At 34.0% G+C, this 24,744-nt stretch overlaps 3 protein-coding genes across 5 annotated transcripts; all 3 read left to right on the forward strand.

Annotated features, from left to right (window-relative positions):
* The first annotated feature begins 532 nt into the window (after positions 1–532).
* Positions 533–8,533, forward strand: LOC126680224 (uncharacterized). 3 transcript variants are annotated; one of them, XM_056106021.1, is made up of 10 exons: positions 533–781; positions 1,249–1,503; positions 1,954–2,028; positions 2,369–2,879; positions 3,082–3,467; positions 4,742–4,968; positions 5,132–5,279; positions 5,900–7,580; positions 7,744–7,894; positions 8,153–8,533. In XM_056106021.1, the coding sequence occupies exons 1-8, from the start codon at positions 605–607 to the stop codon at positions 6,023–6,025; spliced, it is 1,905 nt and encodes a 634-aa protein (XP_055961996.1). In that variant the 5' UTR covers positions 533–604; the 3' UTR covers positions 6,026–7,580; positions 7,744–7,894; positions 8,153–8,533. The 3 variants fall into 3 exon arrangements, with proteins under 3 accessions (XP_055961996.1, XP_050231254.1, XP_055961995.1); XM_050375297.2 differs by lacking the exon at positions 8,153–8,533 and having other exon boundaries at positions 5,900–7,016; positions 7,354–7,580; positions 7,744–8,073; XM_056106020.1 differs by lacking the exon at positions 8,153–8,533 and having other exon boundaries at positions 7,744–8,073.
* A 4,162-nt stretch (positions 8,534–12,695) lies between these two features.
* Positions 12,696–17,723, forward strand: LOC126680222 (uncharacterized). Its single transcript, XM_050375294.2, has 8 exons — positions 12,696–12,967; positions 13,293–13,556; positions 14,156–14,230; positions 14,312–14,822; positions 15,007–15,392; positions 16,637–16,863; positions 17,027–17,174; positions 17,444–17,723. Exons 1-8 carry the CDS (start codon positions 12,740–12,742, stop codon positions 17,567–17,569), a joined length of 1,965 nt encoding a protein of 654 aa, XP_050231251.1. The 5' UTR covers positions 12,696–12,739; the 3' UTR covers positions 17,570–17,723.
* A 1,953-nt stretch (positions 17,724–19,676) lies between these two features.
* On the forward strand, positions 19,677–24,585 carry LOC130014692 (uncharacterized). Its single transcript, XM_056106022.1, has 8 exons — positions 19,677–19,907; positions 20,459–20,722; positions 21,273–21,347; positions 21,431–21,941; positions 22,106–22,491; positions 23,238–23,467; positions 23,635–23,782; positions 24,172–24,585. The coding sequence occupies exons 1-8, from the start codon at positions 19,785–19,787 to the stop codon at positions 24,295–24,297; spliced, it is 1,863 nt and encodes a 620-aa protein (XP_055961997.1). The 5' UTR covers positions 19,677–19,784; the 3' UTR covers positions 24,298–24,585.
* Positions 24,586–24,744: the final 159 nt, after the last annotated feature.

The raw sequence follows: 24,744 nt of genomic DNA on the forward strand, positions 1-24,744 counted from the left end.
TTAATTATTGACCAAAAAATATATAGGTGGATCTTAAGTGGATTTAGATGGATATCACTAATTAAATACTACATTTATATTTATCCATTAAAATTTATCAAAATTCAATAATATAAAAAAATTCACCAAAATTCACTATCAATTCTAGTCCATAACATTTTATTACTTTAAGCTATTTCAGATTAAGAAAATAATATGTCTTTTATTAAACTATTCATATTAATTGTTATTATTTTTATATTTAACTTACTAAATTATTTATTAAACTGAAAAATAGCAATAAATGCTCTTGTGATATTTTAAATTCGAAAGAAGCAATATTTTAAGCCGGATAGATTCGTAAAAGTTTCAATAGTTAACTATAATTTCATTAGAATTCAAAACAAAAAAAACTATAATTTCATTAAATGAACTATTCATTAAATTTTATAATTAGAAATATAAATTATTAATTTTTGAATATGCAATCCGAGCTAAACAAAAGGATTATAGTAGTGCGCAAGTAAAGTATTCCACAAGAAAAATTATTTTTCATATTTATAGTGTCACAGAAGAATAAAAAATAAAATTGAATAATAACAGTAACCTTGCCCATTATTCAAAAATGGGAAGAAATAATCAAAGAAGAAATCGCAAAACTCATTCAAATTCATATTCAAATTCAAATTCGAATTCGATTCATCAGCAGCAACAATTTTATCCTAAAAAAGCTAACAAAATCAGCTCCGATCATGAGCTTGAGCAGAAGGATAATCGCGAGGAGTTTAATGAAGAAGACGAGGTAATTCAATTTATAATTCTCCTTTTTCAAAGTTAATTTTAGACTCCGGATTGTTCTTGGCTTTCAATTTTGCTGTTAATCAATCTAATTAACGAAAATTAGACCCTCTATTTAATTTTGAGGAGTAGTTTTGAATGTAGCATAAAAGAAATTTAACTTAATAATTGGAGTAGTTGGGACTGAGTTCAAACTCCGGCGACGCCCTTTTTAATAATTGGAGTAGTTGGGACTGGGCTGCTGGCTGTTATAGCCCAAAATTGCAAGGTATGTGAACTTCGGACGGTTCATATTCCGGGATTTAATGGTGATCCTGGAGGAGTGAGTTCTCATCGCCGAAATAAAAGTAGTAGATGAGGTGGCGGCGGAGGGGCAAAGCTGCTACTTCTAAAGACCAATCTCAAAAACAACAAGAATACAATATTATTGGATCTTCTTCTTTTAATTCTATGTCTGCAACTTCTTTACAGCCAAAACAATCTCCTGCAACTCACCAAAATACCGAGTGGGTAATGAAGAATGGGCCTCACCATGCAGCCAAGGAGCAGCTTTTAGAGAATTCTCAAGTGGGAACTTCGGAATCTGAGCCAATTTCGATTTCTGAACTCCATTTGTCGAATAGGGATGATGCTGGCTGTGTATTTGAAAAATTGCGGTTAGGTGTGGAGGAGCCACAGTTGTCTGAGGAGCAGCTGAGGATCAATGATCAGCTGCAACAGGATGAGGTAATTGATGACTATTATTTACCTTTAGAAATTGCTTTGTTTTGCATTATTATGTTTGATAATTGTGTTCCACATGGAGCTTTTTGAATTGCTATTGCATAATAGATTTTGCTTTGCATAATTGTGGTGTGAAAATTTTATATTCATCTTTGATTTTGGATTTAGCTTAGGAAAATTTCAGGTCAATCCAAATATTTGACTGATTTATGTGACAAATTGGACATAAGTCTTTAAGTTTCTATAGAATCCTTACGCTGGCCAGAGTAAATTTTGTTTTGTTGAATCGAGACTATTTTCTTGTTATTCTTATGAAAATCATATAATTTTGGTGAAATGGTTGAATGGGACAAAAAAAACATAAGAAAATGGTTAACAAAATGAAGTCTTTGTGTGTTGCATCCCTTGTTTTCTTTTTTGTACTGCCTTTTCTTATCATCATCTATTTTGCAGTTGCTTGCTATGGAATCCATTTACGGAGATAATGTCTCCGTTCTTGAAAACCAAGGAGGCCTAAGATCTTTTCAGGTTATAATGCAATCCTATTATTTGATACTCCCTCCGTTCTTTTTTAGTTGTCCATTTAGCCAAAATTGTACGCAAGTGGGTTTTTTGTCTTAAATTATAAGAGTAAATACTAATATAACCCTACTATGTAAGAAATGCTTTGTAAATAGAGTTATAGATTCATTTATTATGGAGGGATAAATTTGGAAGATAATAGCTAATGTTATCTTGAAATCTTAAATGGACAACTAATTATAGATAAATTCATTTGGCTAAATGGACAACTAAAAAAAACGGAGGGAGTATCTTTTTTCCTTGGGGTGTATAAGTGAAAGACCAATCCTTGTGCTTTCTCTTGCAGATTCTCGTCCATATTGAAGCTGGTGGTGAACTTACTGTTACTGCAAATCTTAATTCCTCAGGAAATCTTAAGATGAAAAGTGAAAGTGACTACTCATACTCATTAAAACTTCAGTATCTTCCACCGATTGTACTCTCTTGCTTATTGCCTAAATCATACCCGAGTCATCTGTCACCTTATTTTACCATTTCAGTTCAGTGGTTGGATTCCATTAGGATTTCCAAGCTCTGCTCCATGCTGGACGTAATATGGGCGGACCAACCTGGGCAGGAAGTTATATATCAATGGGTCGAATGGCTGCAGACTTCTTCTCTTTCTTGTCTTGGGGCTGAACAAGAGATTACACTTGGTCCTTATGGCACATTAAATTCTGAAGACATACGTGCAATTTCAGAAAGCGTCTCCCCTGAAGTTGATATCCCTTCATTAAGAAATTATAGTGACGAGCAGTGCCATGAGACTTTTCGTCAGAACTTGCATGAATGCCTCATCTGTTACGGCGAATATGCTGGTACAAAAATCAAACTGTTCTTTAAAAGTTCTATTTTAGTTTGTCTTTTTTTTTTTTTAAAAAAAAAACACTTCAGTTTATGTTATTTGCTCTTCTAAGTGTGTTATGGCTTCTCTCTACCTTCAATAAATGGGTTTAAAAGGAAGTTTCATATTTTTTCCCATCAACTATTTAGAACCCTTTCGTTTCTTTCTCTTGACAGGTTATGACTTCATCAGGCTACCTTGCCAGCACTTTTTTTGCTGCACATGCATGAAAACCTATTCTGATATACATATTACAGAAGGCACTGTGAACAAGCTTCAGTGTCCTAATGAAAAATGTGGGTGTATGGTTCCTCCTGGTTTATTAAAACGCTTGCTTGGTGATGAAGAATATGAACGTTGGGAATCTTTAATGTTACAAAAAACTCTAGATTCTATGTCCGATGTTGCCAATTGTCCTAGATGTGAAACACCCTGCATAGAAGATGAAGACCATTATGCACAGTGCTCCAAATGTCTCTTTAGCTTTTGTACCCTTTGCAGAGACAAACGGCATGTAGGCGAAGAATGTTTAACACCAGAAATACGGCTCCGTGTCTTAGAGGTAGCTTTTGCTTACACCATCTCAGCATATTCTTCCACTTTGTTTGGTATGCCGTATAAATTTACAAGTCTAGTAATTTAACTGGTAAGTTTATCATAACAATCAGAGACACGGGGTTTTGGAATGACAGTTAATGAGAACATGATAAAATATGCATATTGCAAGTGATGACAAATAGGGATGGTTATTTGTATAATGTCAGGCTTGATTCCCATTATTTTTGTGAAGTTTTCGGGCTGGAAAAAATGAATTTATGATTATTTTTAATCTGTTATCAACCAGTAGCTATAAATTCATGTTTTTATTTAAACTTTTATTATTAGGAATTTTGGCATCTTAAATTATTTAGGATGTTTGTTTTTCCATTAGGGACATTATATTTTATTTTTAATTGGTGTTTTCCTAGGATGAAAATCGGTAAAGAGGGCAAGAGATAGCTTGACTTCACTCTTTCAGATGGTATTCCGGGGAGGTCGGTCTCCCAACTCTTTGCACTAAGTTCTTTCTCTTACTCTATAGCCTCAATCCGATTAATTCTTAATAAATTAGTAGGATAGGTATTTTAAGATCAGTCTAGGCTAGAATTATCTTTGTAAAATTTACATAATCAAACAATTTAGGATACACTATCAGACTCTAATTTACTATTTTTGTATAATGTAACATTGATTATAGCCTTCCATAAATTAGTTGTGTAGCCCTAAAAGTCCTCTCAAAAAGGTACAAATTTTGTTTGCACTTCTCTTTACAGATTACCGTGTTTTTGCATTGGTACAATTCAAGTTTTCGAGGATTGTGCGCTGAGTCTGTAAATGAGACACCTTGAGTAAAACATAAATGTCATTTGATCTTGCTGCTTAACTTAAAAGTTGCTACTAGCAAGTTCAAGAAACTGAATAAAAGAGTCATCTCTTACAGCAAGATTAATTAAAATTCACTTACCACAAGGCAACCACCTAAAGGACATTTCAAGCATTAAATTTATAACACATTTAACGCATTTGGTGCAGATTGGGTTGACAATATGTAGCAGCCACTATTGTAATGGTTAAATTTGGCAATTTGGCATATATAGATTTGTGCTTCACAAATGGCCATCACAGATACTTTGTGTGTATTGCAAAACTATGATTGCTATAAAAGAGTGAATCAAGAACTTCAGAAAAAAAGTTTTATAAACTGCTTTGACATGGTACTTTGGCGACATAATTCATATCCCACGATCTTTTGTGGAATATTCACATTAATTAATGTCTCTTGAGTTTTGCTTATAGGAGCGCCAGAATTCGTCTCAGTTAGGGAGTAAGCAGAGGCAAAAGGAGCAAGAAATGATCAATAACCTTCTTAGTCTGAAGGAAATACTTCGTGATTCTAAGCAATGCCCATCTTGTAAGATAGCAATCTCAAGAATTGCAGGTTGTAACAAGATGGAATGTCAGAATTGTGGGCAGTACTTCTGCTACCGTTGTAACAAATGCATTACTGGATATGATCATTTTAGGTACGTGAATCCTTAGAGAAGTATAGTTTGTATATTTGCATAGTATATGTTGAAGATCAATAAGTGGTTCATTTGTTATATGATTGTGCATTTGGCAGCTTTTAACTATAATGACGACGTGAAATAATCAGCTATGTCTGAATAAACTTCTATTATATTGTAGGGAAGGAGCATGTAACTTATTCCCACCCGAAGAAATTCAACTGTGGGAGGAGCGGATGAATGACCGCCGGATTGAGGCTCAGGTTCAAGCATTCTTTCTTGAGCATGCTCACACACGGTGCCCCAACTGTCGTCAACCAAATTTAAAGGTTAGTACAACACTGATTGGATTTAAATGCAGGAGAACGGAATTCTATTGAAATCAATGATAATGTAAGGTTATGATCATTGCAAGCATTCTATGTAGTAGTAATTGTAGCCAAAATCTTATTATTATTCTCAGTCATGCTTGTATATACATTATGCGGATTAGAAACCTGTTGGTACGGAAGTTTTTTTTTCATGTATCAATTTGGTGTCTTATTTTTATTTTTTAGGTACCATATGTTTTATTTTTGTTTCAAGCGATTTTTTTTTATTAAATTCAAGCCAATTGCTTCTGATATAGCAAGCGGAGTGAGAATATTCTTCATATATTCATCCACCTCAGTTGCCATGTCAGATTCCAAAGCGCGGTTAGAAGTTTTTGGTACCAAATTTTTTCCTTATGTGTCAATTTGGTACAATATTCTTTACGAATCTGACGTATTAACTGAGGTGGACGAGTATACGAAGAATATTCTCACTACATTTACCACATCATAGACTTTCAATCCTACAGTATACCTATAATCATTTGTGATTTTTTGGAAGTGCCTTTGGTAAAATTACAGAGATTCGTGAATTGACTTAAGGATTCACCATTTTCCATTATTTTTGACACAAACAGCTTGGCAATAACAATCACATCAAGTGTCAGGCATGCCAACAACATTATTGTTACGTATGCAAAAAGATTGTGAGGAGCATGCAGCATTATGGACGCAAGGGTTGCAAGCAGCACACAGCTGATTAGAAGCGATTTGAGATTCCGAAAAGCATATTTACAGGGCGTAGGATACGCTAAGGCTTCAGGTTTATTTAAGTTGTTTGTAGCAATGTTCATTTAGGTTTATTAGGTGCATGTATCATTTTTTTTTATTTTCAATTAATTTTTTTTTTGTACAATTATTTCAATAGAGAGAATAAAGAGAAGAAAAAAGAATAATGAGGTGTTTGAATTTTAATGAGAAACATAGTGACCTTCGTGCACAGACGAAGTGTAACAGATCAGTATGAAACGATTAATTGGGAAAATGAACTATTGAATTGCTGAGAAATTTATTATTGGACATAGAGTTATGGCTGCAACCAATGCCAGCAATCTCTTTGGTTTATGATAATCAAGCAATAATGTCTAGAGCACTAATAAAATATATCCTCTCCGTCCCATAAAGATAAAAGAAACAGTCATTTTTTTTATCTCATTAAAGTAGAAAATTTAGTGTTAGTGTTAGTTAAACATAAAATTATTAAAATATCTTTAGAATCTTATTATATCAACATTAGTCCTCTTTTATTCTAATGAGAGTGAAGCTGAAATATGCTCTGATATTTCTCTTTTGGATTGAGCAAAATTATCTGATTATGATAAAATTCAGCTCAAAGAAGTGAGAGAGGAAAATGTGGTAACTAAGTTGCATGATAAGGCTATTCCTTTTATGCAAAGTTGGTTTCATGACTTGGCTCCTGTTAGCTAGTCAAGCTCAGATTAAGGGTAGAAATTTTATTAGACCACAAGGATGAGTCATTTCTTGTGAGATGGCTTATGGAGATTACTTTAGAGAATAAATTGGATGTATGCCTAATGGTTATTGAAGAAGGGTGGAGAGGCTTAGCCACTGATGAGTTCTTCAAGGATGAAATTGAAGCTGCGGATTGCGGTCTGCAATGTGTATATTTATGCACAGTTACGGATTAATGGAGTACATTGTCTGCTATATCGTTAAAGCTTCCACAAAAGCAAGGTAAGTTACTCTGTTTCTCAATTGTGTAATTTGGTTAGTAGGAGACCATACGAGATTTGTTGCTTGTCAGCCATCATGAATTTCTAATGAAGGAGGTCTCAGCAGAAAGCCAGCAATTTTGGCTCTGCTAAAGCACACTCTTTGTTTATATAGGGGAAAGAATTTAAGGTGCAGCTGTATTTATAAACTATGATTGCTGTAAAAGAGTGAATAAAGAACTTTACAAAAAAAGTTCTATAAACAGCTTTGATCATGGTACTTTGGCATCATAATTCATGTCCCACGATCTTTTATGGAATATTCATATTAGTTAAAGTCACTTGAGTTTTGCTTACAGGAGCGCCAGAATTCGTCTCAGTTAGCAAATTAGCAGAGGCAAAAGGAGCGTGAAATGATCAATAACCTTCTCCGTCTGAAGGAAATACTTCGGGATTCTAAGCAATGCCCATCTTGTAAGATGGCAATCTCAAGAATTGCAGGTTGCAACAAGATGGACTGTCAGAATTGTGTGCAGTACTTCTGCTACCGTTGTAACAAATGCATTACTGGATATGATCGTTTTAGGTAAGTGATTCTTTAGAGAAGTATAGTTTGTATATTTGCATAGTATATATTGAAGATCAATAAGTAGTCCATTTGTTATATGATTGTGCATTTGCCAGCTTTTCACTATAACGACGACGTGAATTAGTCAGCTATATCTGAAAAAACTTCTACTATATTGTAGGGAAGGAGCATGTAACTTATTCCCACCCCAAGAAATTTAACTGTGGGAGGAGCAGATGAATGACCGCCGGATTGAGGCTCGGGTTCAAGCTGAATTCTTTCTTGCGCAAGCTCACAACCAGTGTCCCAACTGTTGCCAACCAAATGTAAAGGTTAGTACAACACTAGTTGGATTTAAATGCAGGAGAACGGAATTCTATTGAAATTGATGATAATGTGAGGTTATAATCATTGCAATCATTCTATGTAGTAGTAATTGTAGCCAAAATCTTATTATTATCCTTAGTCATATAGATACAGTATGCGGGTTAGAAGCCTGGGCGTTACCAAAGTTTTTCCTTATTTATCAATTTGTGGTCTTACTTTTAATTTTAATTTTTTAGGTACCATTTGTTTTATTTTTGTTTCAGGCGATGATTTTTTATTAAATTCAGGCCGATTGCTTCTGATATGACAACCGGAGTGAGAATATTCTTCATATATTTGTCCCTCTCAATTGCCATGTCAGATTCGCAAGCGGGGTTAAAAGTTTTGGGTACCAAATCTTCTCCTTATGTATCAATTTAGTACTATATTTTTCCCGAATCTGATGTAATAACTGAGGTGGACGAATATACGAAGAGTATTCTCACTCCATTTACCACATCATAGATTTTTAACCCTTCTTTATACCTATAATCGTTTGTGATTCTTTGGGGGCGCCTTTGGTAAAATTACGGAGCTTCCTTAACTGACTTAAGGATTCACCATTTGCCATTATTTTTGATACACAAACAGCTTGGCAATAACAATCACACCAAATGTTGGGCATGCCAACAGCATTATTATTATGTATGCAAAAAAATTGTGAGGAGCATGCAGCATTATGGACGCAAGGGTTGCAGGCAGCACACAGCTGACTAGAAGCGATTTAAGATTCCGAAAAGCATATTTATGCGGGGGTGAACACGGGGAGTAGGATACACTAAGGCTTCAGGTTTACTTAAGTTGTTTGAGGCAACATTCATTTAGGTATATTAAGGGCATGTAAATGTATCATTTTTTTTAGTTTCATTGATTTTTTTGTAATAATTATTTCAATAGAGGGAATAAAGCGAAGACAAAAGAATGACGATGTGTTTGACCAAAATTTAAACCGAACCTGTAAAACCAAGTTTCTCTTTAAGAAAATTGGAAACATTAACAAAAGATAAAAATAATATATTTCCAACAAACTGATCCAAAGAGACTACCGTGTTTTTCTTCTTATATTATACAGAAAATATTATGGTCTGGTTCAGATATCGGGTGGTTCTAGCCAGAGAGAAGGCACTATAATCTTTGCTAAGGTTACCAAGTAGTATTAAATAAAGAGAGGAGAGAAATTGTAGCAAAGATGGCTAAACAAATCAAAAACCGCATCATAATATTCCATTCCTTCAAGCCGATTTGTATATCTACCTACGTCTACTTTGATGTAAGCATGAACGAGCAACGGAGTCTTAAGAAATAAGACTAGTTTATTTTTGTACGAATATCGCCAACAACCTCCCGTGTTTCATCCGTTGAAACACCAATACTCAAACTTATAAAAATTATGATGATGATCTGCCTCTTCAGTTGTTCTTGTACGTCTATAAAATTAGAAACACGATATCCTTTTATGAGCCAACTTTGGGGACTATTGCATTACTGATAGAACGTATGTCGCGATAACAAGAAAACACTAAGCATTTAGTATGTTCGGAAACTGTTGACAGCTTGCAATTTAATACAGAAGCTAGCAATGATCCAATACTGAGAGCACCTAATTTCTAGGTGATCTTCAGTACTGGATTCTTGTTAGCTTTTCTATTAAATTTCAAGCGGTCAATAGTTTTCAAACATATAAAATGATTGGTTTTTTCTTGTGATCACAACAACTATTCTTTCGAAAAGGCCGGCCAGAGTCACCAAAGTTGGGTCATGAGACGATATTGTATTGTTGATCGAATTCTAGCAGTTGTCCGACGTACAAGAACAACTCAAGAGGCGGATGATCGTCTTAATCTTATGAGACTGACTATGGTGTTCAACGGATGAAACAAGTGAAGTTGTTACAGTTATTCTTAAAAAAATTAAGTAAACTCCACTGCTCTTTATGCGTACATCACAGTAAATTTAGTAACCAATCCGAACTGGCATTCAGTGTCTTAGCTAGACACTCAGAATATAATCACCCGTGGAGAAATATGGCATATCAAATTACTATCGATTAGCATCAGATGCATATTTCAGTATGTATTTGTCCTTGCTGGATCATTTCTAAGCAGATTGCGTGCTCAGGGTACAGGCTTTGCAATTGCTATCCATCGGCTTCCTTTTGGTACGGTTCTAATCTTATGAGCCATAAACATCGCTTACCTCTCTAGCAAGAAATGTGAACTGTTACTAGCACAATTTATTATTGATAATTTGCAATTTGTCTTTCTTTGTATCTTTTTGAAGAGAGAATATAATCATAAGACCAATGAGCTGTAGCTCAAATGGTATAAGCGCTAGGCAGCAAACTGCTAGTTCGTGAATTCGTTTCCTCCCACAAGCGCTCCCCTTCCCCAACTATATATATATAAAAAGAATATAATCATAAGCAAAGGTTGAACCACCTTAAGTCTGAAATAGATTTTAGTTCAGACTGCCGTTGGAAATTTTCGGAAGTTTAAATTCTCAAAAAAATTAATTATAATTTTAAAATAATAATTACCTTTTCCGTAATATAAATTAATAATATTTAAATAATTAAATTAAGGTTATTACTGAAAGTTAATAAAAATAACTACTTTAACTTTTATTCCTTAATTTTTGTGCAAATTCAATTTTGCCTATTTATATGAGATGGAGCAATTTATTAAATATCTGTCACGAGACATTAACCCATCTTTGAAGAGCATTCATTTTAATTAAAAATATTAATAATCGATGTTATATTTATTAATTGGTTAATTTTATTTTAAATATCCCATGTTAGTTATTCAATAAATGATTTATAGTCCTACATGATGAACTGAGTACATGCAAATATTTCTCTTAAAATTAAGATTTCTGAAAAATTACGTTAGATCCTATTTTTTTCAAAAGCTGAAGTATTTTTAGATAATTATACCTAAAGTTTATAATTTAAAATAGGTTTAATTACACTAAAAATCACCCAATTTTGCGTGTTTTGGTATTTAACATAAACTTTTTTCTTGGCATATTTAACATTAACTTTCATTTTTTGGCATATATGTCCACGGGACCGTTTTAAATGAAAAACGACGCCGTACACAAATTTTCAAAGGAAACGCAACCAGGGACAAATATGCCAAAAAATGAAAGTAAATGTTAAATATGTTAAAAAAAAAAGTTTATGTTAAATACCAAAAAAACGCGAAAGTTGGTGATTTTTGTCGCAATTAAGCCATAAAAATACTCTCAAGTCTACATATATAATTTTGATAATTGAGGAAGGGGAGCGATTGTAGGAGAAATTAAACCTACGACTTTAGCAGTTTGATGCTCAACGCTTATACTATTTAAGCTACAGCTCGTTGGTTCAAGTCTATATATTAATTTTTAAATAAAAGAGATAACTTAATTATTTAAAAAATCACGATTTTTTTTTTCAATTTTAATACGAACTTTTAATTTTGACAATTTATTTAATACATGAGCTATTATTTATTACAATTTGAAACACCAAGCAATTTTCAGTCAAAAAAATATTGACGTGGACTGTTCCGGTATCCACATCAGCACTTTTTTGACGAAAATTACGCGGTGTTTTCAATTGCAAAAATTCAAAATCTGATATCTAATATTACAAAAATTTAAAGATCGTGTTAAAATTATAAACCACGTTGAAGTTTAGTAATTCTTTAAAAGCCAAAGGTAAAAAAACCCTTGCAGTTTTTCAAAAAGTTCAAAACAGCCCTTTAACTTTTTTTGGATACAAATCGACCCTTTAATATATTTTTTTGAACAAAAAAGCCCTTCCATCCAAAATCTCAGTTAACTGGTGACGTGGCACGTAAGAAAAAAAATTCAAAAGCACCCTTAATATTTAAAAAACTTACCAATTTTTAATTTTTATTTTTTTAACACATTTCACCCTTTTCTTATTTAAACATCAATAATTAAATAATAGTTAAAATTAAAATACTTATTAAGATAATCAAAACACAATTAAACTAATCGAAACCTAATTAAACACTTCGAAAACCGGTTAAATCAACCGAAATATAATTAAATATTTTAAAACACAATTAAACTAATCGAAACACATCGAAACCCAACGAAACCCAATCAATTCTTTTAAAACCTTATCCGGAGGAGAATTCTCCGGTCACCGGCAGGAGAAATCTCCTCCGAATGCGATTTAAAAAAAATTAAAAAAAGTAATTAAATTTCAATTAGATTTTGATGCATCTATTAGATTTTAATTGGTTTAATTAGGTTTTGATATATTTAATTATTTTAAACACATCAAAATTCAATTATGTTTCAAAGTTTTTAATTAGGTTTCGATTGATTTGATCGGGTTTCAATTATTTTAACTTAATTTTAATTGGTTTTAATTTATAATTTTATTTAATTATGGATATTTAAATGAAAAAGAGGGTGAAAATGGTTAACAAAATTTATAAATATAAAATTGGTAAGTATTTTAAATATTAAGGTTGTTTTTGAACTTTTTCCATATGTGCCACGTCATCAGTTAACTGAGATTTTGGACGGAAGGATTTTTTTGTTCAATTTTAAAAGTGTAAGGGTCGATTTATATCAAAAGTAATTAAAGGGCTATCATGTAGTTTTTGGAAAAGTTTAGAGATTTGTTTTGTACCTTCGCCTTCATTAAACAATTAGGAAAAAAAATGGAGTCCAATTGTATTTAAACAAGGAATCTTAAGAAAAATTGTTGCGCAAGTAAATATCCATAAAATCTTCAACTGTTTAGTGTTAATGCTGAAACAAAACAGTAAGCTTGTCCATGATCAGGCATGGGAAGAAATAATCGAAGAAGAAATCGTAAAACTCATTCAAATTCAAATTCAATTCATCAACAAAATGATACTGATCATCAGCACCAATGGGTATCGCGTAATAAGATAGAACTGGAATTTTTGAGTTCAGAACTCAGCTCTGATCATGAGCTTCACCAAAACGACAATGCAGAGGAATTTAATACCATTACAAGGGAAGACGATGACCTGCTTCATGAAGATGAGGTATTTCAATTTATAATATAATTCTCCTTTTTTTATGTTCATTTTGCAGTTAATCAATTCGGACAAAAATTAAATCTGAATAGTTTAATTTTTATGAATGTAATAATTGCCCATACGGATTTGGTCTATGGTCCAAGTCTGCGCGCTATGATGACCTTTCTAATAAATAGAATTGGCTGCTTGTCATTATAGCCCGGAATTGTCAAGTATGAGGGCTTGCGGGCGGTCCACGTCCCGGGGTTTGAGGATAATTGGAGGGGCAGCTCAATAATCCAATATTATTGAATTCTCTTCTTTTAATTCTCTGTCTGCAACTTCTTTACAGCCATCTCGTACAACTCACCAAAATACCAAGTGGGTTATGAAAAATGGGCCTCACAACATGGCCAAGGAGCAGCTTTTAGAGAATTCTCAAGTGGGAACTTCAGAACCTGAGCCAATTGCGATTTCTGAAGTCGGTTCGTCGAATAGGGATGATGGCGGAGTAGATGATGCTGGGAATGTATTTGAAAAATTGCGGTTAGGTGTGGAGGAGCCACAGTTGTGTGAGGAGCAGCTGAGGATCAATGATCAGCTGCAACAGGATGAGGTAATTGGTGACTGTTATCTACCTTTAGAAACTCTGTTGTTTTGCATAATTGTGCTTCATTATTGTGTTCTAAATTGCTATTGCGTAGATTTTGCTTGGCATAATTGTGGTATTGAGTATTTCAATTGCTTCTCAAATCTTATATAACTCGCATTCTCTTTTAATTTTTCCTGTAGATATTTGGTAAACTGATTAGACTCTATTCTTCTATATAATTCTTGTGGAAATATAGTTGTCTATGATGGTTCAGATATTCATCCATAAGTCTTGATGCATTTATTTCATATTCATTGGAAAATTTCAGGTCAATTCAAATATTTGGCTGATTTATGTCACAAAGTGGACAAAATTCTTTTAGTTTCAATGAAACCATTAAGCAGGCCAGAGAGTAAATTTTGATTTGTTGAATGGAGACTATTTTCATGTTTTTCTTATGAAAACCACATCATTTTGGTGAAATGGTTGAATGGGAGAAAAACAAACATCAGAAAATGGTTAGCTAAACTAAGTCTTTGTGGTTATCTTGATGTGCTGCATCCCTTCTTTTCTTTGGTTGCATTTGTCCGGCCTTTTCTTATCAATCATCATCTATTTTGCAGTTGCTTGCTATGGAATCCATTTACGGAGAGAATGTCTCCATTCTTGAAAACCAAGGAGGCCTAAGATCTTTTCAGGTTATAATGAAATCCTATTATTTGATATCATTTTTCCTTGGTGTGTATAAGTGAGACCAATCCTTGTGCTTTCTCTTGCAGATTCTCGTCCATATCGAAACTCGTGATGAATTTACTGTTACTGCAAACCTTAATTCCTCAGGCAATCTTAATATGAAAAGTGAAAGTGACTACTCATACTCATTAAAACTTCAGCATCTTCCACCGATTGTACTCTCTTGCTTATTGCCTAAATCATACCCGAGTCATCTGTCACCTTATTTTACCATTTCTGTTCTGTGGTTAGATTCCATTAGGATTTCCAAGCTCTGCTCCATGCTGGACGTAATATGGGCAGACCAGCCTGGGCAGGAAGTTATATATCAATGGATCGAATGGCTGCAGACTTCTTCTCTTTCTTGTCTTGGGGCTGAACAAGAAATAACACTCGGTCCTTATGGCATAATAAATTCTGAAGACATACGTGCAATTTCAGAAAGCGTCTCTCCTGAAGCTGACATCCCTTCATTAAGACATTATAATGACGAGCAGTGCCATGAGACTTTTCGTCAGAACTTGCATGAATGCCTCATTTGTTACAGCGAATATGCTGGTAAAAATATTAAACTGCTCTATAAAAAATTCTTTCTCACTTTAAAAACAACACTTCAGTTTAAGTTATTGCTCTTCTGAGTATAGTATGGCTCCTCTACCTTCAGTAAAAGGGTTTAAATGGAAGCATCATATTTTTTTCCCATCAAGTAGTTATAACCCTTTTTTTTTATTTCTCTTGACAGGTTGTGACTTCATCAGGCTACCTTGCCTGCACTTTTTTTGCTGCACATGCATGAAAACTTATTCTGATATACATATTACAGAAGGCACTGTGAACAAACTTCAGTGTCCCAATGAAAAATGTGGGTGCATGGTTCCTCCTGGTTTATTAAAATGCCTGCTCAGTGATGAAGAATATGAACGTTGGGAGTCTCTAATGTTACAAAAAACTCTAGATTCCATGTCCGATGTTGCCTATTGTCCACGATGTGATACACCCTGCATTGAAGATGAAGACCATCACGCACAGTGCTCCAAATGTCTCTTTAGCTTTTGTACTCTTTGCAGAGACAGACGACATGTTGGAGAAGAATGTTTAACTCAAGAAATAAGGCTCCGTATCTTAGAGGTAACTATTGCTTACTCCATCTCAGCATATTCTTCCACTTTGTTTGGTATGCCATATATATTTATAAGTCTAGTAATTCAACTGGTTACTTTATCATAGCACAGGGTCTTGGAATGCCAGTTAATAAGAACATAAGCGAATATGCAGATTGCAAGTGATGACCAATAGGGATGGTTATTTTGTATAATATCCTGATGATCATGTCAGGCTTGATAGTTGATTCCCATGAGTTTTGTGAAGTTTTTAGGCTGGAAAAATAAATAAATTTATGTTTATTTTTAATTTGTTATCGACTCTAGTAGCTATAAATTCACGGTCTTTTGTGAACTCTTATTTTTAGGAAATTTAGCATCTCAAATTGTTTAGGAAGTTTGTTTTTCCATTAGGGACAATTGCAATTTATTTTGAGTTAGTGTTTTCCTACTTAGGACAGGTCTTTAAAGATCAGTCTAGGCGAGGGTTATCTTTGCAAAATTTATATACACTAACAATTTAGGATACACTATTAGACTCTCATTTACTATTTTTGTACAATGTAACATCCCAAAATACATTAATTTTAGCCTTCCATAAATAAGTTATGTAGGCCCTAAACGTTGTCTCAAAAAGGTACAAATTTTGATTTCACTTTTCTTTACAGATTACCATGTTCTTGCATTGGTATAATTCAAGTTTTCGAGGATTGTGCTTTGGGTGTGTAAATGTATACATTTTAATGATGTGTTTTAAGATGACAGGCTCGGTCAGAGATGACGTGGTGGACCGAGTCTACCTAGAATTTCTCTCTTTTACAGCAAAATTAGTTAAAATTCATTAACCACAATGCAACCACCTAAAGGTCATTTCAAATTTTAAATTTATCGCGTTTAAGCATTAAATTTATAAGCACATTTAACACGTGGTACAAATTGGGTTGACAATATGTAGCAGCCACTATTCTAATGGTTGAATTTGGCAATTTGGCAATTTAGCATTTATAGATTTGTGCTTTACAAATGGCCGCCACAGCTACTTTGTGTGTATTGCAAAACTATAATTGCTGTAAAAGAGTAGATAAAGAACTTCACAAAAAAAGATTTATAAACAGCTTTGATATGGTACTTTGGGGTAGTTAGTGCTCTAATTGAGCGGCCGTGCATAAAAAGCTTTTAGAGTGAAATAGCCCATTCTTCGACACAATGCTTGTCCCACAATCTTTTGTGGAATATCCATATTAATTAATGTCAATTGAGTTTTGCTTACAGGACCGCCAGAATTCGTCTCAGTTAGGGAGTAAGCAGAGGCGAAAGGAGCAAGAAATGATCAATAACCTTCTTAGTCTGAAGGAAATACTTCGTGATTCTAAGCTATGCCCATCTTGTAAGATGGCAATCTCAAGAACTGGAGGTTGTAACAAGATGGAATGTAAGAATTGCGGGCAGTATTTCTGCTACCGTTGTAACAAATGCATTACTGGATATGATCACTTTAAGTAAGTGAATCCGTGGAGAAGTATAATTAGTATATTTTCAGTGTATATATTGAAGATCATCGAGTGGTTCATTTGTTATGTGATTGTGCATTTGCCAGCTTTTAACTATAATGAGGACATGAATTAGTCAGCTATAAATTAATAATCTTCCATTATATTGTAGGGAAGGAGCATGTAACTTGTTCCCACCACAAGGAGTTCAATCGTGGGAGGAGCGGATGATTGACCGACGGTATGAGGGTCGTGTTCAAGCTGAATCCTTTCCTCAGCTTGCTCACCAGTGCCCCAGTTGTCGTCGACCAAATTTAAAGGTTAGTACAACACTGGTTGGATTTAAATGCAGGAGAACTAAATTTTATTGAAATCGACTATAATGTTGTTTGTGATTCTTTGGGAGCGCCTTTGGTAAAATTACCCTACAGTATACTGTATGCCTATTGTTTATGAACCTAGACTTCTAACCCTACAATATACTTATAAATGTTTGCGATTTTCTGGCAGCGCCTTTGGTAAGATTACGGAGATTTCTTAACTAACTTAATGATTCACCATATCCCATTATTTTTGATACTCAAAACAGGTTGACAATAACAATCACATTCTGTGTTGGCAATGCCAACGGCATTTTTGTTGCTTATGCAAAAAGATTGTGAGGAGCATGCAGCATTACGGACGCAAGGGTTGCAAGCAGCACACAGCTGATTAGAAGCGATTTGAGATTCCGAAAAGCATATTTACGCGGCGGTGCACGCAGGGAGTAGGATATGCTAAGCTTCAGGTTTATTTAAGTTGTTTGAGGCAACATTCATTTAGGTATATTAGGGGCATGTAATGTATCATTTTTTTAGTCTCATTGATTTTTTTGAAATAATTATTTCAATAGAGAGAATAAAGAGAAGAAAAAAGAAGGGTTGATGTCAAAAAAAATCACGAACTTTACATGTTTTTTCATTTTAATCACGCACTTTAAATTTTGTCATTTTCATTGGTTATGCAGTTAATAACAAAGCATATAGATTTTATAACTTGACTATACGAGTGATTATTGTATCTGTGGATGGATGTTGATTTTTATGAATAACATTTTTAATTCTTTTAAATTAGGAAATAGTGAGGCGAATCATCTAGTCATATTCCTGTGTTCAGGAGCTTACTAATGATATAGAACCACAAGTCAGAAGAAGTAAAAGAGTTGGAATTTCGAAAGATTTTGGGTACTGATTTCCATGTCTATTCTTTAGAGAAGGATCCTATGAACAAAGTATAATTATTACAAAAAAAACGTGGGTTTTAAATAATGATTGTTGTATTTTTTTTTTGATGAATCAAATTATATTAAAAAACCTCCAAAAGAGGCAAAGCCTCAAACTCCAAGCTTTCGCACAAGAAGTGGCTCATACTAGATGGCACACTAGAGGCTACGACTAGGAGATGAGGTTAAAAGGTTACATCTCGAAAAAGAATACTGTAAGGATTCCTGAAAAAATCCAAACCTGAATACGGAAAACTCCTATTCTTACATTTAAATAAAAAAACCACTTTCGAGAGGCAGTTGTACGTGACATCCATGCTAGAACCGATTTTCCCTTGAAAGAATGATTGTTGTATTTTTATAATTAACAAAGTATAATTTTGCAAAAAAGAAAGAAAGTGGGTTTTGTACTTTTCAATTTTAAAAGTATAACTGGTATTCTTAGAATATTTTGCTACAACATAGGTACTTATCTAAAGGGGCCATTGTAAAATCATAGGTTGTAAATGGATCTTGAAAAAGAAATTAATACCTGATGGCATAATTGACATGTTGATTTTTTTGATACCTATTTACACGTTACTAGAATAACATCAATTAGAGTGCTGATTTCGATCGCTGCACTATATGATTTGGTTATACACCAAATGGATGTTAAAATTGCCTTTTTGTACGGTGAATTAGAGGAAGAAATTTACATGGACCAATCTGAAGGTTTTGCGATACATGGTCAAGAACAGAAGATGTGCAACTTAGACAAATCTCTATATGGTCTAAAACAAGTACCTAAGCAATGGCATGAAAAATTTGACAATCTTGTCATCTCAAATGGTTTTAAAGTGAATGAAAGTGACAAATGCATTTATCACAAACATGAAAAAGAATTTTGTACTTTCATATGTCTATATGTAGATAACTTGTTGATCTTTGGATCAAATATTCATGTTGTGAATGCTGTAAAATCAATGTTTTGTGCCAACTTTGATATGAAGTATTTAGGAGAAGCGAATGTCATTCTTGATATAAAGAATACTGAGTTAGATTTTGTTACGAAAAGAATATTGAATTATATCTTTTGTTACAACGTTCACTGCGGTCAAAATAAAAAATAAAAAATAAAAAAACGCATTTTATTTGCTTACATGAAATGCCAGAATTACAAAAAGAGTATAATTCAGTACTCCCTCCGGTCCATAATATTTGTCGCATTTGAGAAATTTTTTTGGTTCATAATATTTGTCATGTTATAATATCAAGAAAGTATTAATTGCTATTTTCTCATATTTGCCCCTCATTAATTTATTAAAAGAATACAATAAACAAATAAAAATAGTAGTTATAAATGCGAAGAAGTTTTAATGTAGGGTTAACTTAGTAAAAGTATTTATAAATTAAGACATATTAATTGTTTTCTTAGTTCTTATGCCAAAGCCAAATGCGACAAATATTATGGACCGGATAACCGGCCATAGTGATTTCCCGGAGTAAATTAAAGGTACAATTCTATATTATTTTTGTAAGGAAATTTAATTGAATGTCCTTTTTGTAATACAACCCATATTGTTTAATATCAGTCGAATCGGAGCTAAACAAGGATTCTCTAAGGAAGAGTGTTGCGCAAGTAAATATCCATAAAATCTTCAAAACGAAAAAAAGTCCATTAATCAGCATGGGAAGGAATAACCAAAGAAGAGTTCGCAAAGTTCATTCAAATTGGATTCAAGTTAATGAGCTTCAGGAATTAAATACGATAATTAAGCAAGATGATGACCTGCTTCATGAAGAAGACGAGGTAATTCAATTTATTATTCTCCTTTTTTTCCTGTTTTGTCTCAGTTTTTCTATTAATCAATTGGGTTAAGAATCAAATTAACAAAAATTAAATTTAAATTAAGCCCTCTATAGTTATGAATGTAGTAAAAAAAAGTTCATAAAAACTCCAACTTTACAAGGACTAGAAGTAATAAACTGCCTGCGTGGATTTGGTCCGGTGCTCTAAGCTTCGGCCATCTGGACGCTATGGTTGTGGGTTCAAACTCTAGCTATTCTCTCTTTTTAATAATTGGAGTTGTTAGGACTGCCATTATAGTCCGGAATTGCAAGGTATGCAGGCTTGTGGGCGGTTCATGTTCCGGAGTTTAACCGTAGTTTTGAGTTTCGACTCAGGGGAGTGAGTCCTCGTCATAGAAAAAAAAAAGTAATAGACAAGGCAGTGGCGGCCAATTTGATGAGGAAAATTAGAGGTGGAAAGCTGTTACTTCTAACAGCCAACCTCAAAAACAATAAGAATCCAATATTATTGAATTCTCTTATTCTAATTCTATGCCTGCAACTTCTTTACAGCAAACTCCTGGAACTCACCAAAATACCAAGTGGGTAATGAAGAATGGGCCTCACAACATGGCCAAGGAGCAGCTTTTAGAGAATTCGCAAGTGGGAACTTCAGAACCTGAGCCAATTGCGATTTCTGAAGTCGATTCGTGGAATAGGGATGATGAGGGAGTAGATGATGCTGGGAATGTACTCGAAAGATTGCGGTTAGGTGTGGAGGAGCCACAGTTGTCTGAGGAGCAGCTGAGGATCAATGATCAGCTGCAACAGGATGAGGTAATTGGTGACTGTTTAGAAACTCTGTTATTTTGCATAGTTGTGCTTGCTTTATTTTGGTTAATTATGTTTGATTATATTGTGTTCTATATGGAGCTTTTTGAATTGCTATTGCATAATAGATTTTGCTTGCATAATTATTGTGTGAGTATTTGAATTGCTTCTCAAGTCTTATATAACTCACCTTCTCCTATAATTTTCTGTAGATATTTGGTAAAGTGATTAGATATTCTTCTATATAATTCTTGTGGAAATATATCTGTCTATGATGGTTTAGATATTCATCCTAAATTCTTGATGTAATTATCATATTCTCAGGAAAATTTCAGGGCAATCCAAATATTTGACTGATTTATGTGACAAATTGAACATAATTCTTTTAGTTTTAATAAAACCATTAAGCATGCCAGAGTTAATTTTGTTTTGTTGAATGGAGACTATTTTCTTGTGATAACAACTAACATCAGAAAATGGTTAACAGAATGAAGTCTTTGTGGTTATTCTTGATGTGTTGCTTCCCTTTGTTTTCTTATCATCGACCATCTTGCAGTTGCTTGCTATGGAATCCATTTACGGAGAGAATGTCTCCGTTCTTGAAAACCAAGGAGGCCTAAGATCTTTTCAGGTTATAATGCAATCCTATTATTTAATATCATTTTTCCTTGGTGTGCATAAGTGAAAGACCAATCCTTGTGCTTTCTCTTGCAGATTCGCGTCCAAATTGAAGCTCGTAATGAACTTACTGTTACCGCTAACCTTAATTCCTTAGGCAATCTTAAGATGAAAAGTGAAAGTAACTACTCATACTCATTAAAACTTCAGTATCTTCCACCGATTGTACTCTCTTGTTTATTGCCTAAATCATACCCGAGTCATCAGTCACCTTATTTTACCATTTCTGTTCAGTGGTTGGATTCCATTAGGATTTCCAAACTCTGCTCCATGCTGGACGTAATATGGGCAGACCAACCTGGTCAGGAAGTTATATATCAATGGGTCGAATGGCTGCACACTTCTTCTCTTTCTTGTCTTGGGGCTGAACAAGAGATCACACTTGGTCCTTATGGCACAAAACATTTGGAAGACGTACGAGCAGTTTCAGGAATTGTCTCCCCTGAAATGGATATTCCTTCATTGAGAAATTATAATGACGAGCAGTGCCATGAGACTTTTCGTCAGAACTTGCATGAATGCGTCATCTGTTACAGTGAATATGCTGGTAAAAAATCAAACTGTTCTTTATAAAGTTCTATTTTAGTTTCTCAATAAAAAAAAAACACTTCAGTTTAAGTTAATTTCTCTTCAACAAAAGAGTTTAAATGGAAGTTTCATATCTTTTCCCATCCACTAGTTATAACCCTTTTTGTTTTTTTCTCTTGACAGGTTGTGACTTCATCAGGCTACCTTGCCAGCATATTTTTTGCTGCACATGCATGAAAATGTATTGTGATATCCATATTACTGAAGGCACTGTGAACAAGCTTCAGTGTCCTAATGAAAAATGTGGGTGTATGGTTCCTCCAGGTTTATTAAAATGCTTGCTCGGTGATGAAGAATATGAACGTTGGGAGTCTTTAATGCTACAAAAAACTCTAGATTCCATGTCCGATGTTGCCAATTGTCCACGATGTGAAACACCCTGCATAGAAGATGAAGACCATTACGCACAGTGCTCTCAATGTCTCTTTAGCTTTTGTACCACATGCAGAGACAAATGGCATGTAGGCAAAAATTGTTTAACGCTAGAAATAAGACTCCGTATCTTAGAGGTAAGTTTTACTAACTCCATCTAAGCATATTCTTCCACTTTGTTTGGGTTGCCATATGTATTTACAAGTCTAGTAATTTACTTGGTAACTTTATCATAAGAATCAGGCACACAAGGTTTAGGAATTTTAGCATCTCAAATTATTTAGGAAGTTTAATTTTTCGTTAGGGACATTGCATTTTATATATGCAAACAATTTAGGATACACCAATGTAACATCCCAAAGTACATGAAATTGTTTAACCCTAATGTCCTCTCCAAAGGGTACAATTTTTTTGCACTTCTCTTTACAGACTACCGTGTTTTTGCATTGGCACAATTCAAATTTTCGAGGATTGGGGAGACACCTTGAGTAAAACATAAATCTAGTTTGATCTTGCTGTTTAACTTAAAGTTGCTACTAGCAAGTTCATGAAACTGCATAAATTCATTAACCACAATGCAACCACCTAAAGGACATTTTAAGCATTGAATCTATAGCTTATTTAATGCATGTGGTGCAGATTGGGTTGACAATATGACCATTGTAATGGTTAAATTTGGCAATTTGAAATATATAGATTTGTGCTTCACAAATGGCCCTCACAGTTAATTTGTGTGTATTGCAAAACTATGATTGCTGTAAAAGAGTGAATAAAGAAATTTATAAAAAAAGGTTCCTAAACAGCTTTGATCATGGTACTTATGTCCCACGATCTTTTGTGGGATATTCATATTAATTAATGTCACTTGAAGTTTTGCTTACAGGAGCGCCAGAATTCGTCTCAGTTAGAGAATAAGCAGAGGCAAACGGAGCGTGAAATTATGATCAATAACCTTCTTAGTCTGAAGGAAATATTCCGTGATTCTAAGCAATGCCCATCTTGTAAGATGGCAATCTCAAGAATTGAAGGTTGCAACAAGATGGTATGTAAGAATTGTGGGCAGTACTTCTGCTACCGTTGTAACAGATGCATAACCGGATATGATCACTTTAAGTAAGTGAATCCGTGGAGAAGTATATTTAGTATATTTTCAGTGTATATATTGAAGATCATCTAGCGGTTCATTTGTTATGTGATTGTGCATTTGCCAGCTTTTAACTATATTGAGGACATGAATTAGTCAGCTATAAATGAATAAACAAACTTCTATTATATTGTAGGGAAGGAACATGTAACTTATTCCCAGCACAAGAAATTCAATTGTGGGAGGACCGGATGATTGACCGACGGTTTGAGGGTCAGGTTCAAGCTGTATTCCTTCCTCAGCATGCTCACCGGTGCCCCAATTGTCGTCAACCAAATTTAAAGGTTAGTACAACACTGGTTGATTTTAAATGCAGGAGAACTAAATTTTATTGAAATCGACAATATTGTTGTTTGTGATTTTTTGGGAGCGCCTTTGGTGAAATTACCGTCGGTATACTGTATGGCTACGGACCTAGACTTCTAACCCTATGCCTATTGTTTACGAACCTAGAGTTCTAACCCTACAATATACTGTATGCCTATTGTTTACGAACCTAGAGTTCTAACCCTACAATATACTGTATGCCTATTGTTTACGAACCTAGACTTCTAACCCTACAGTATACTTATAAACGTGTGTGATTTTCTGGGAGCGCCTTTGGTAAAGTTATGGAGCTTTGTTAACTGACTTAATGATTCACCATTTGCCATTATTTTTGATACACAAACAGGTTAACAACCACAATTACATTATGTGTTATGCATGCCACAAGCATTATTGTTACCTATGCAAAAAGATGGTAACGAGCTTTCGGCATTTTGGACCCAAGCGTTGCAAGCAGCACACACCTAATTAGATGCCAGCCGACTCGAAGGTGAAGATAATATATTATAGTATCTAGTCATGTCCCCATCTATAGCTCAATGAGACCCATTTAGATTCCGAAAAGCATATTTACTCGGCGGTGAACACCGGGAGTAGGATATGCATAGGCTTCAGGTTTATTTAAGTTGTTTGAGGCAACATTCATATAGGTACATTAGGAGCATGTATCATTTTATTTTTTTAGTTTCAATTGATTCTTTTTGTAACAAATATTTGGCAAAATGAACTATTGAATGGCTGAGAAATTTATTATTGGATATAGAGTTGCAATGCGAGCAATCTATTAGAGCAAGACTTTGTTAGCTAAAATCAGTGCCCGAGTTCGTTATTTAAGTCAGTTATGTAAATTTGTTAATCTGTTACACTTCCGTTAGCCTAGTCAGATTACGGTTAGTTTAACTAGCAGAGTCTGTTAAGT

The sequence above is a fragment of the Mercurialis annua genome, linkage group LG5, assembly GCF_937616625.2.
Source record: "Mercurialis annua linkage group LG5, ddMerAnnu1.2, whole genome shotgun sequence".
In the NCBI taxonomy this organism is placed as follows: Eukaryota; Viridiplantae; Streptophyta; class Magnoliopsida; order Malpighiales; family Euphorbiaceae; genus Mercurialis; species Mercurialis annua.

Coding starts and splice junctions, on each gene's coding strand:
- LOC130014692 (XM_056106022.1), top strand. CDS start 19,785: ATGGGAAGGAATAACCAAAGAAGAGTTCGCAAAGTTCATTCAAATTGG. Junction 21,942..22,105: donor CTGTTACAGTGAATATGCTG/GTAAAAAATCAA, acceptor TTCTCTTGACAG/GTTGTGACTTCATCAGGCTA. Junction 22,492..23,237: donor TAAGACTCCGTATCTTAGAG/GTAAGTTTTACT, acceptor TTTTGCTTACAG/GAGCGCCAGAATTCGTCTCA.
- LOC126680222 (XM_050375294.2), top strand. CDS start 12,740: ATGGGAAGAAATAATCGAAGAAGAAATCGTAAAACTCATTCAAATTCA. Junction 12,968..13,292: donor ACCTGCTTCATGAAGATGAG/GTATTTCAATTT, acceptor ACTTCTTTACAG/CCATCTCGTACAACTCACCA. Junction 16,864..17,026: donor ACTGGATATGATCACTTTAA/GTAAGTGAATCC, acceptor ATTATATTGTAG/GGAAGGAGCATGTAACTTGT.
- LOC126680224 (XM_056106021.1), top strand. CDS start 605: ATGGGAAGAAATAATCAAAGAAGAAATCGCAAAACTCATTCAAATTCA. Junction 782..1,248: donor AGTTTAATGAAGAAGACGAG/GTAATTCAATTT, acceptor ACTTCTTTACAG/CCAAAACAATCTCCTGCAAC. Junction 3,468..4,741: donor TACGGCTCCGTGTCTTAGAG/GTAGCTTTTGCT, acceptor TTTTGCTTATAG/GAGCGCCAGAATTCGTCTCA.